Raw genomic sequence first — 12,479 nt, 5'->3', positions numbered from 1 at the left:
TCTTCTTCCCCTACCCTTTGTTTGTGTGTTTATTTACTTATTAATTTTTAGCTCCCACAAATAAGTGAGAACATGTGGTATTTCTCTTTCTGTGCCTGACTTGTTTCACTTAATATAATTTTCTCTAAGTTCATCCATGTTGCTGCAAATGATAGTATTTCATTCTTTTTTATAGCAGAGTAGTATTCCATTGTGTAGATGTACCACTCATCAGATGATGGACATTTTGGCTGGTTCCAGCTCTTGGCTATTGTATAAAGAGCTGCAATAAACATTGGAGTACAGGTATCCCTTCAGAATGATGATTTCCATTCTTTTGGGTACATTCCCAGCTGTGGGATCACTGGGTCACATGGTAGATCTATCTGTAATTGTTTGAGGAACCTCCATATCATTTTCCATAAAGGCTGCACCATTTTGCAGCCCCACCAACAGTGGATGAGAGTTCCTTTTCCTCCACAACCTCTCCAGCACTTACCATTCTCAGTCTTTTGGATGTTAGCCATCCTAACTGGAGTGAGATGGTATCTCAGTGTGGCTTTGTTTTGTATTTCCCGGATGCTGACTGATATTGAGCACTTTTTCATGTGTCTGTTGGCCATTCGTATATCTTCCTTTGAGAAATGTCTGTTCAGCATCTTTGCCCATTTTTTAATTGGGTTATTTGGTTTTTTGTTGTAAAGTTGTTTGAGTTCCTTGTATATTCTGGATATTAATCCTTTGTCAGATGTATATTTAGCAAATATTTTCTCCCACTCTGTTGGTTGTTTTTTTACTCTGTTGTTTCTTTTGCTGTGCAGAAGCTTTTTAGTTTGATATAATCCCACTTGTTTATTTTACCTTTAGTTGCCTATGTTTTTTGGGTCCTATTTATGAATTATGTACCCACTCTTATTTCCTGGAGTGTTTCTCCTATGTTTTCTTTAAGGAGTTTTATTGTTTCAGGGTATAAATTTAATTCTTTAATCCATTTTGAGTTGATTTTGGTATATGGTGAAAGATACGGGTCTTGTTTCATTCTCCTACATATGATTATCCAGTTTTCCCAGCACCATTTATTGAAAAGGCAGTCTCTTCCAATGCTCTTGGATTGGAAGAATTAATATTGTGGAATGTCCATATTACCCAAAGTGATCTAAAAATTCAATGCAATCCCCATCAAAATTCCAATGAAAATTTTCTCTGAGATGGAAAAAGCCATCTAGACCCTTATATGGAACAACAAAGGACCACACATAGCCAAAGCAATCTTGAGCAAAAAAAATAAAGCTGGTGGCATAACACTACCTGACTTTAAACTATATTACAAAGCTATAATAACAAAAACAGCATGGTACTGGCATAAAAACAGACACATGGATCAATGGAACAGAACAGAGAACCCAGAAATTAACCCATATGCCTACAGCCATCTGATCTTTGACAAAGGCAGCAAGTCGACATAGTTTTGTTTATATAATTTGAATTTTATACACTTCACTACCTTTGCAGCTGGTGAATACTGATCTACTACCAAACTACCACAGAATCCACAGAGAAAGAAAAAAGGTACAAGTGTAAAAATCACGTGTGAAGGAAAAGGAGATGGCTACTTGGCACTCTTGTAGTCACCTGTGGCCTTTTGAGTTATTTCTATCATCTTTCCTTTTGCACTGCTAAGAAACATACCTTTAATGCTCATCATATGTGAGCATAATTGATTATCTAGTCTCTTCAAAATATAATGTTAAGAATTCATTAGAATTAACAGATAAATCTGTAACAAATACAGATTTGTTACAAGGTGCTTTCACCAAATAGTTAAATACTATTATGAGCCATTGCCCACTGAATATAGAGAATAATTTTGCATCTGTGAGTCTAATAAAGGGAATGATAATGAAGACACATTAGAGAAGGATGGATTTGAGTTAGAGAGCAAGCAGAACTTCCTATAAAAGTGAGTTTCAATGACTGAGCAAAATACTTCCTAGAGATATGGAAACATAGCAGGGACACTTGTAATTCTCTATCAAATAAATAATTTTCTTATCTTCTCTTAGACAATAATCTTGTAAAGGGCCGGACCTTTCCTGCTCATCACTTTACTTTCTGCAGCAAATCTATTACCTAGCCTGGAAAAAATAATCAATACATGTGTACCTGCTATTTGAAGTAAATGGCAAATGTATGCACGTTAGAGATAACAGCGATAGTTAATCCGTGAATTGTGTCTTTGAAAAAAAGAGTGTTGAAAACGGACTCTACATGAGAAAAATAACAATGTGCGGATAGAGAATATTTCCCCAAAGATAGTGACATGTGGAAATTGCATATGAACAAACATCTACTGGTCTTTATTCTGGAACAGAACACAGTAACAATGTCTGCACCAAAAGACACTGTAAACTCAGAAGAATCACACTAGGAGGTTAAACAAGAATCTCGAAACATCCTTCTGAAAACAACTAAGGCCAAAGCGGCCATCAAAACCTCTACTGTGGTGCTATGCTACTGCATTACGGACTAGTGATAAACGGAGAAAAAATAATAAAAGGGTTAATTTTTGATTTTTTGAACTTAGTAAAAAGTAATCAATAGCAAAATTGATTGTCAACCATAGAAATAATCTAAATATTCAATTTGCGGGGGGGGGGGGTTATTTTATCTTGTTTTATTGCAAAAGCTGATGGAAATAAGCAATCCTGTCACAAAAATGGATTATTAAGAGAGGTTAATAAAATGAACAAACACATAAATACATGGATTTGAGAATGAGTAATGATCTTTTACCTGATCTCAAGATTATTAAACCAGCTTTTTCTCAGATAAAATGAATTACACATCTAGAAGTAAGAGCTAGCATTCCTATTTACAGAAAGAATGAAAATAGAAACAATCAGGGCATTACATATCAAAACCCTGAACACTCTGAATGCAAGCAGATAAAATAAAGAAAAATGAGATTGTTCCCAGGGAATACACAAACCTGCAAAATGACTTAATATTAATGGAACATAGGACCTACAATTTTCTTTCCAAACTAATTGCCTTTGATGATACATGGGAGGAAAAAAAAAAGCTTTTAAGAATTTCCATTTCACCTGGTTAAGCTATCTTGACTAGAGCTCATAAGCTCTTATGAGGCTTTACAAAAATTAAAAAGCACAGTGACTTTATAGTTGTACTTCCAACTACAGGCATAAATCCTCTCCTCCCACCCTCATATATTTGCATATAAAAAGAAATAAATTAAATGTGCTGTCAGCAATATCACATAATCTGTGCTTTTTATGATAAATATTTTTATGCACAAGGCTATCTCAACATCTTTTTGTTAGATTATAGCTTTAGAATGTTTTTAATTGAAAAATATGGGTAATTTTGAAGTCAGAAAAACAAAGTACCGATTACTAAGAGAACTAATTATTGCCTTCTTTTTCTCAGAAGATGTGTTAGTTTAATAGATACACACAGTATGTGTCTCTATCCCCAGTGCAAGACAAGTGGGAATTTCCATAGCTCTGAGGTTTGAGAACAGCTGAGCTGCAAACACACTCCAAAGAGTCTAAAAGCTCCTGCTGGGGTTCTAACTTCCAGAGCTTTCAAAGATCTGTGCTTTTCTTCCAGTAAAGGTACAGCATATAATTACAACAATGTACCAGATTCAATTCTGTGAGAGACAGGTTGGAGGACAAGTCAGTGGGAAGCTATGCAGCCAATCTACCCCCCTAAAGAAGAGAATTATTGATCATAGGTGGCGTGGGAACTAGCAGATTCCTCTTACCAGGAGGTCTGCCTCTAGACAGAGAGTCTTTGTTTCTTTTTTCTTTCTCTCTTTCTGTTTTTTTTTTTTTCTCTAACTGATTACATGTGATTATAAGCAAACCCAATGATGTGGCTTCTAAAAAACCAAAATGGTTAGATAAAGCTTAGCAGCTCAGTCACTGTCTCAGAGAAGCTTATTTCTTTTACAATTTTCCCCAGTTTTACTACTTTTATTGTTTTTGTTCCTTATTATTATTTTAATGAACCTTGCAGGAATAATCTCACTTCTGGCATATGACTATCCCTAGCTGATGAGATTTTGTTTTTATCATCCAGGAGGTTATATAATAAGGGAAACTCTATAGGGCATTGGCCAGGGTTAGAGGAATAAAATCAAGAAAGAGTATTTGTTGTTTAAGAAAGCAAGGAAAGAAAAGGTTTCCAAAAGAAACAAAATCTTCAATGTTATCAAATGTCTCATGGATACAGAATAAGACAGGACTAAAAAAGAATCCACTTGATTTTGCATTCATTCTAATACATTCAACAAATATTTGTCAAGTAATATCATGTGAATAAAATCAACATGATTCATCCACTTACACAACTTGCAATCTACTGATGGTTATAGAAATTCAATGAATAACCTCACAGATAAATAAATTTAATTAAAAACCATGATAATCTCTAGAAGGAAGAGAAAAATGGTATTCTGAGGGAGTTTAATAGGGAGACCTATTTTTCATTGATAGGTAAGTGAAGGCATCACTGGGAAAGTGAAATTTAAGCTAAGACTTGAAGAATAAGCAGGAGAGAGGCAGGCAGCGAGTGGGAGTAAGAGGGAGCAGCAAGTGCAATGGTCCTGAAACCGGAAAGAGCATGGTAAATTCAAAACACTGAAAAATAAACAGAATGTGGCTGAGGTGTAACGAGTAAGAGGCCAAGCAGCAGGAGGTGAAAGTAGGGGTGGTGGGCAGGTGCCAGACCAGACAATGCCTTGTAGGTAATGGTAAAGAGTTGATACAGTAGTTCAGTGCTTGCTGTGGATTAAACATCCCCCAAACTCACTGAAGCTTGATCCTCAATGCAGCAGTGTTAAGAGGGTAGAAAATCAGACTATGGCAGTGTTGAAAGGTAGGGCCTTTAAGAGGTGATTGGATCATGAGAACCCTGCCCTCATGAATGGATTAATCCACTAATGGGTTAATGGTTTAATAGGTTATCAGGAAGTGGTTCTGATGGCTTCATAAGGAGAACAGTGAGATTAACTCCTTGCTCATGTCATGCTTGCCATGTGATAGATACCCTGGTTGCCATGGGACTCTGCAGATTTCCCACCAAGAAGAAGATCCCTCACCAGATGTGTTCCCTAGATCTTGCGCTTCCCAGCCACCAAAACTGTAAGAAATAAATTTTATTTCTTTATAAATTACTCAGTTTCAGGTCTTCTGTTATGAGCAACAGAAAATGGACAAATACACTGCTATAGAACAGTACTGATGTTTTAAGCAGATAAATAATATGATACAATGAAAATATGCTCTAGGGACATCACACTGAGGGCTAGGCCGAGAGTGATTTGGAGAAGACCAGAAGTTAAGAAAAACAAGCTAACAATATATTGTGATGGTTAAAGAGAATGACAATGCTGGCTTGGGCTAGGGTGGTTGTGGTACAGATGGCGAGGAGATTTCATGCACATTTTAGATGCTATTAGGAGGTAACTAATGACCTTTCCTAGATCAATTCCAATGCATTATTTAAGATAGAATCCCAATTGTCATTGGTTGAACCGTGGATGAGAGGTAAGGAAGTAGATAGCAAAAGGAGACGAATGTTTGAAAAAACTAATGCTAGGAAATGGAGAGAGGGCAGCAGATAGTAGGGACCTGAGGGTCAATGAAGTATTTTTATTCATCCATCCGTCATCTATCTATTCATTCTCAGGCAGCAAGAGACTTAAGTTTTTTTTTTTCTCTGAAGAGAAGGGCAGAGTGGTGACTGACAAATTAAAGAGGCAATAGAACTAACAGAAGTAAAGTAGATAAGAGATATTACTGTCCTAAAATGGGCAGGGGATAACAATGCCCAAAACAGAGGTAAGAAAAAGGTAAGAAAATTAGCATATAGTACAGCATCTCTCTCTCTCTCTCTCTCTCTCTCTCTCACACACACACACACACACACACACACACACACACACACACACACACACACACACACACACACACGCACGCCCCAGTAGGGCACACTGGTTAAAGGCACTGGCTATGAATTCAGACTGCCTGGGTTTGAATTCTGCATCTACTATTTACTATGTAACCTTGGACAAAATACCTAGCCTTCCTTGGCCTCAGTTTCCTCATCCATGATATGGAGCTAATAATAGTGCCAACCTCCTAGGGTAGCTGTGAAAAATACAAAAGATGGTGCAAGTAAAAATGCTTAGCATAGAATCTGACACAGTAAGTCCTCAATATACTTTTGTTTCTATCAATAATAACAGCAACAATAATGTTAGTAATAATAATTGAGCACCTCCTTTTCTGAGGTTTGACAGAGAATGGGCTAATAAAAGATATGACTAGAGATAACTTTGTAGGTTGAAGAGATATTGGAGGTTCTGAAATCGAAGTGCTTTCCTTTTTTCTCTGGCAAGTCAGAGGTTAGGTTGTTTGTGGTAAATGAAAAGTGTGGGGAGGAGATGGATAGAAAACTTGAGGAAAGCAAGTAAGATACAGCACAGCCACTATGGAAAGATGAAAGGGAAGTGAGTGAAATAATTGCTGAAATGGCAATGGGAGTCCCATTAAGACAAAAGCTAAAATGTTCACCAAAGGGAATAGGCAGAAAGCAAGCCAGAGAGTTAGAGGCAGAGTAAGAATGCTCAGGAGCTTGATTTTTATTCTATAAATTCAGGGAGATACAGAAGGTTTTTGACATAGAAATCATACGATAAGTACAGATTTTTAAGAAGAACACACTAACAGTGCCAGCAGAGGAAGAGAGCAGAGGCTAGGAGCCTCTCTTCCTTAGTGCAGATGACTCCATATATTCTCAAAGTTGTCCTTACTGTAGGCTGTTGATACATATATAAGGGCTTAAAAGCACTGAAGTGCATTCACACAGAAGTGAATTTAATTTAAGTGTACACCTGGAGAAATATGTTTTAGCAAAAGTTTTACTTTTACAGATCTAAAATATGCCATTTTTTAATCCTAGGCTCACGCTTAGGTTTAATAATTGTCCTGTAATTCAATTCAATACACATTTATTTACTGTCTATTTTATAAAAGATACTGTTCTAACCACTGCAAAACATACATGTTTAAAAGATTAAGGCATATCATTATTTCAACAATCTTCCTCAATGTGAGTTTACTTAACCTTTATTTGGCAAATTCTGACTGATACTGTCTCAGATAACTTATATAGTGTAAACTACTTATAATGTCCTTGCCTTTTTTGCCGCACAGACATGTAGCTAAGGATGGTGAGAGTAAATAAGAAGACTAGGTGACTTCATGTACACACAGGCACAGAATTATTTATGGTTCTGTGCATAAACAAGAAATCTCTTCCATTTTCTATTTTGCTTTTAGTTCAGAGGTATACTGCATTTTATGTCCCCAAACTTCATTTCCTCAGTGTGGTACCAAGGATATTCCTCTTGAAGGACCTGCTTGGCAAACTAATGCATCTTCCAAGATAAACTGCATTCAGTAAAAAAAAAAAAAAATGGCTTCAGAGAAATTGTGTAGTGTACCTACTGTAAAACTCATAACCATCACGACACAGCTGAATTCTCAAATGGTATACAGCTTTGCTTCAATTATAATATGAATCCAAGTAGCTTAGGTATTGAGTACGGACTTTGGTCTAGAAAAATCTTATTATTTAATATTGTGCTGAAGCACTACTAGTAAATAAAAAATATCTAGCTAATTCAGATGATTAATTTGCCTGATTCAAAAATAAGAGAAACACCTTCCTCAGGTACCTTTATATGCTCTATCTGATCCCAAATATATGTACATTCCTGATTTTCTTTTCAAGGATTTGACAGAATCATTCTATATCAGTGTAGGCAGTACTGTGTCTTACAATTAATAAGCTCTAAATATGGGCAAGCAGTTATTTGCACATGCTTAAAAGGAACATGCTTGGTCCCACCTATCACAGTTCGACTTTAAAAAGGATTTTTTAATTCCAAAGTACCAAATCAGATAAATTATGATATATTCCTATTAAAAAGGTTATAAAATATTTTGGATAAAGCAGACAGTCATGTTTGACTATTAGGTCCACTGGTAATTCAAAATTTCTTAGTATGTGGATAGAAAATGTTCAGAGAGCCAGGGTAAAGCTGGCAACTATAATGGAACTGTATATTCATATAGCAAACAAACTTGTGTTGAACATCTAAGTAAAAAATAGCTTTTTCCTTAAAGAAATTAAATAAATCAAGATGCCCTCTTTTTTGCCATTCTTTTGCCAATTATTTGAATAGCAGGTTTGGGGAATACTTCAAATATATAAATATATTCTTTAATACATAACTTATACCTAGTCATCTTTTGTGCCCCTTAAAATGAAGGAGAGATAAGGAAAAATAATAATCCATTCCAAAAATAATTTAGCCACATGATGATTTAACTGCATGATGTGTATTTATAAGATTTTCTTTCCACCTGAAATAGTACATTTCAAGCTTTCAATCAATGACACTGTATAGGAAATCTGAAAATTATTGTGCTTTTTCGGACACAATATACACCACAGAAAAGAGTCCCTGTTATTTTGCTATTTATCTAGTTATTACCCTTTTATCTTAGCCTACATTTTGGGGGTCCAGATTCTAACATCAAGATCTAAGCAGAAGGAAAAATATCTGATAGAATACTGTATATTATTTTGCATGCATTAATAATATTAAATATCAACACTGTTATAAAGAAGATTCTATGAGATGTCCTGAGTTATTTTGTGAATGTAAAAATTAATTTCATTATTTTTCAGTACCATGACAAATAATAACAGGTAAAGAAGGATTTATTTTCTGAGAGCCAATAATATATTACATTACATAGCTATAAAGTAACAAAAAAAAAAAAAATCAACAATCAAAATGTCTTTTCACTGTTTCTGACAAGTGTTATCTTCCAGGAGAGTTTGTGGGCATTTATGCTCAATACATACCACAACTCCAAACTGTTCAGGCTCACAGAGCTCATCATATTCATTCTTAAGCTGTGCTAGTTCGTTGAGTACCTTCTGCTCAGGAAGATGTTTTACAAGGTTCTAAGAAAAAATAAAAGTATAAAAGTTTAGTGTTTTATTAATATGACTTTTAAATATGCATTAACAATTCTAAAAGTGATTCACCAGGATAGTAAATATATGATTGTGGTTCTGTCATAGTAGCAATGTATCCTCCCTTCCCTTCCCCTCCAAAAACTGACCTAAAAATGAATGCAATTAAATATGAATATAAATGTATAAACTTGTTTGGTTTCTATGCACTGTAGTTCACAAATGCTATATAAAAAGATAAAATAGGAATAAATGGCATTCCAAAACTGAGTAACCTTCTGGACCTTAAACACATAGCATAATTTTTAACCTTTATTTCCTGTCACAATCATTAGTCAATCTAAACTGAAAACAGAAAAATATCATGTAGATTTAGCACATGTACAATAATATTAAAAAAGAAAATATCAACTCTAGTATTTGTAATTTTTCAAAACTTGGAACCAAGTTCAATCTAATAACTATACCTGGTCTGTACAAAAATCTCCCATTACCTACAATGTCTGTATTTAAGTACACAATGCATTTCTACTTTTAATTGAAGAATCAAGCAGAAGTGATGAAGTTTGATGCCTGTAATGGATTGAATATTTGTGTTCCTCCAAAATTCATATGTTGAAGTCTAATACTCAGTGTGATGGTATTTGGAGGTAGAGCCTTTGGGGAGTATTAAATCATAAGGGTGGAACCCTCATGAATGGGATTAGTACCTTCTTAAGAAGAGGCCAGAGAGCTAGTTTGCTCTCTTTTAACCATGTGAGGATGCAATGAAAAGTCAGCAGTCTGCAACTTGGAAGAGGGCCCTCCCCAGAAACTGAACATGCTGGTACCCTAAATTTGGATTTGCAGCCTCCAAAATGGTGAGAAATAAATTTCTATTGTTTATAAACCTCCCAGTCTATGGTACTTTGTTCTAGCAGTCTGAACTAAGACAGTGACTAAAAGAATGAAAATTGATGAATTAATCTTAACTTATATTGGACTTTGGCACAGTTTTAAATCTTATTATATTAGCCTACAACCAACCTTTTGGGGGCTTGTATGGGATTCCAAATGACACAAAAGGGAGAAAAGCAGAAAACAAAGATTAAAGAAAGTAGGTGCTATGGGTCAAATGTGTTCCCCAAAAGTTCATGTATTAGAAATTTAATCTCTATTGTAATGGTGTTAAGAGGGTAGGAAATTCAATTATGGTATCTGAAAGGTGGGACCTTTTGAAGGTAATTAGATTGTGAGGATTGTGGCCTTCTGAATGGATTAATCCATTCACAGAGTAATGGTCGTGGTTATTATGGCCTTAAAAGGAGAGCGAGTGAGGTTAACTTTCTCTTACTCAGCCCATTCTTGCCATGTGACACTCTGCATTGCTGTGGAGAAACACCACCAAGAACAAGTCCCTCACCAGATGTGTTCCCTGAAGATTGGACTTCTTGACCTCTAAAATTGTAAGAAATAAATTTTGTTTCTTTATAAATTACCCAGTTTCAGGTATTATGTTATAGGCAACAGAAAACATTCTAATCCAATAGGGCTGATGCAAAATAGTGGAGAAGTAAACTCAAGGGATTGGTCCTTTTAGCAAATTAACCACTGAGCTGGAAAGAGTAACTGGAACAAACTATTTCAAAATCTGTAACCAGACTGGATGTTGCAACAACAAGAGCAGTGTTTGATGAAGGGACATGCTGCTGTTTTCTAGTAAGAGAGCAACATGCATGAAACAGCTCCTTGAAGTGTAGGGCAATGTCAGGGTGGGCAGTGGGATCTTGTTCTCCAAAAGTTTGAGGTTGTACATTTTGATTGGTATGGCATTTCCATGAGGGGACTGCCTTGGTTTCAACCATCTTGGGCTACAGCAACTGATGAGCTGATGACATCTATCAGAAGATTTAAACAGACAAAAACATTTCCCTGCTCTGCCTTTAAGGAAATCTTTTTCAGTTCACTAGCTAACAGCAGAAATAACAAAATGCAAACTTCAAAATACAACATGGAACACACATTTCACAAAAATTATTTGGAAAAGTCACCAGTGAATGGTTATAGTGCCCAACAAACAAAAATCAGCAATCTGTAAGAATGGCAGACTCAGAATTCCTGAGTTACCACATTATAATACTCAGAATTTCTCGTTCTCAACAAAAATTACACAGCATAAAGAGAAACAGGAAAGTAAAGCCCATGCAAAGTAAAAAACTAATTCAGAAGAAACCATCCCTGAAGAAGACAAGACATTGGAGTTACTAGTCAAAAACATTAAATCAACTGTCTTAAATATGTCCAATGAACTAAGTATACTATGGAAAAACAACTAAAGGAAATTAGGAAAACAACATATGAACAGAATTTATTAATAAAGAGGTAGAAATTATAAAAAGGAACAAAATGGAAATTAGAGAAATGAAAAGTACAAAAACTGAAATGAAAATCTCACTAGAGGGGTTCAACAGCAGATTTGAGCAGATAGAATAAAGGATAAGTAAATCTGAAGACTAAGAAATTGAAATGATTCAGTCTGAGGAACAGAAGGAAAAAAGAGTAAAGAAAAATGAGCAGAGCCTGAGGGATTTGTAGGACATCATAAGCATAACAACACATGCATCATAAGACTCCTAGAAAAAGAGAAAGAAAAAGGGACAGAAAAAACATCTGAAGAAATAATGGCTGAAACTTTTCAACTATTATGAAAGACATAAATACATACATCCAAAAAGTTCATCAACTTCGTGAGGATAAACTTAAAGTGATCCACACACTGAGCACATTATAATCAAATTGTCAAATCCCCAAAACAAAGAGAGAATTTTTAAAGCAGCAAGAGAGAAGTGACTTGTCACATACAAGGGATCTTCAATAAGATTAATACCTAATTCCTCATCAGAAACCATAGGAACCAGAAGGCAATGGAGTAACATGCATAAGTTTCTGAAAGAAAAAACTGTCAACCCCAAATTCTATGTCCATCAAAACTATTCTCCCTCAACAATGAAGGAGAAATTAAGACATTCCCAAACAAAGAAAACACAAAACAAAACTAAGATAATCTATCACTAGCAGACCTGTCCTGCAAGAAATGAAAGGACACTAAATATCAAACTGAATTCAGAGCATAAGAAAAGGTTTATACACCATGACCAAGTAGGATTTATCCCCAGAATACAAGTGTGGTTCAGTGTACAAAAAATACAAAAACCAATCAATGTAATACACCACATTAATAAAATAAAGGAAAAAATCCACACAGTCATTTTGATACAGAAAAATAATTTTATAAAAATCAAACACCCTTTCATGAGAAAAACACACTCTAAACCAGAAATAGAAGAAAGCTTTGTCAAAATGATAAAGCTCATATATGAAAAACCCACAGCTAACATCATTATCACTGGCAACAGACTGAAAGGTTATCTGCTCAGATC

General features: G+C 35.2%; 1 protein-coding gene across 2 annotated transcripts in view; it reads right to left on the bottom strand.

Moving 5' to 3' along the window:
• Positions 1 to 12,479, bottom strand: part of DIAPH2 (diaphanous related formin 2) — an 834,932-nt gene that overhangs the window by 415,105 nt on the left and 407,348 nt on the right. For both annotated transcript variants that reach the window (XM_063083053.1, XM_063083052.1), the window contains one exon: positions 8,947 to 9,048. In XM_063083053.1, the coding sequence (XP_062939123.1) occupies positions 8,947 to 9,048 (102 nt within the window). The remainder of the gene's footprint in view (positions 1 to 8,946; positions 9,049 to 12,479) is intronic.

This window comes from Cynocephalus volans, chromosome X (genome assembly GCF_027409185.1).
Source record: "Cynocephalus volans isolate mCynVol1 chromosome X, mCynVol1.pri, whole genome shotgun sequence".
Taxonomy (NCBI): domain Eukaryota; kingdom Metazoa; phylum Chordata; class Mammalia; order Dermoptera; family Cynocephalidae; genus Cynocephalus; species Cynocephalus volans.
The sequence above is the reverse complement of the archived record's forward strand: the minus strand, read 5'-3'. Positions and strand labels throughout refer to the sequence as shown.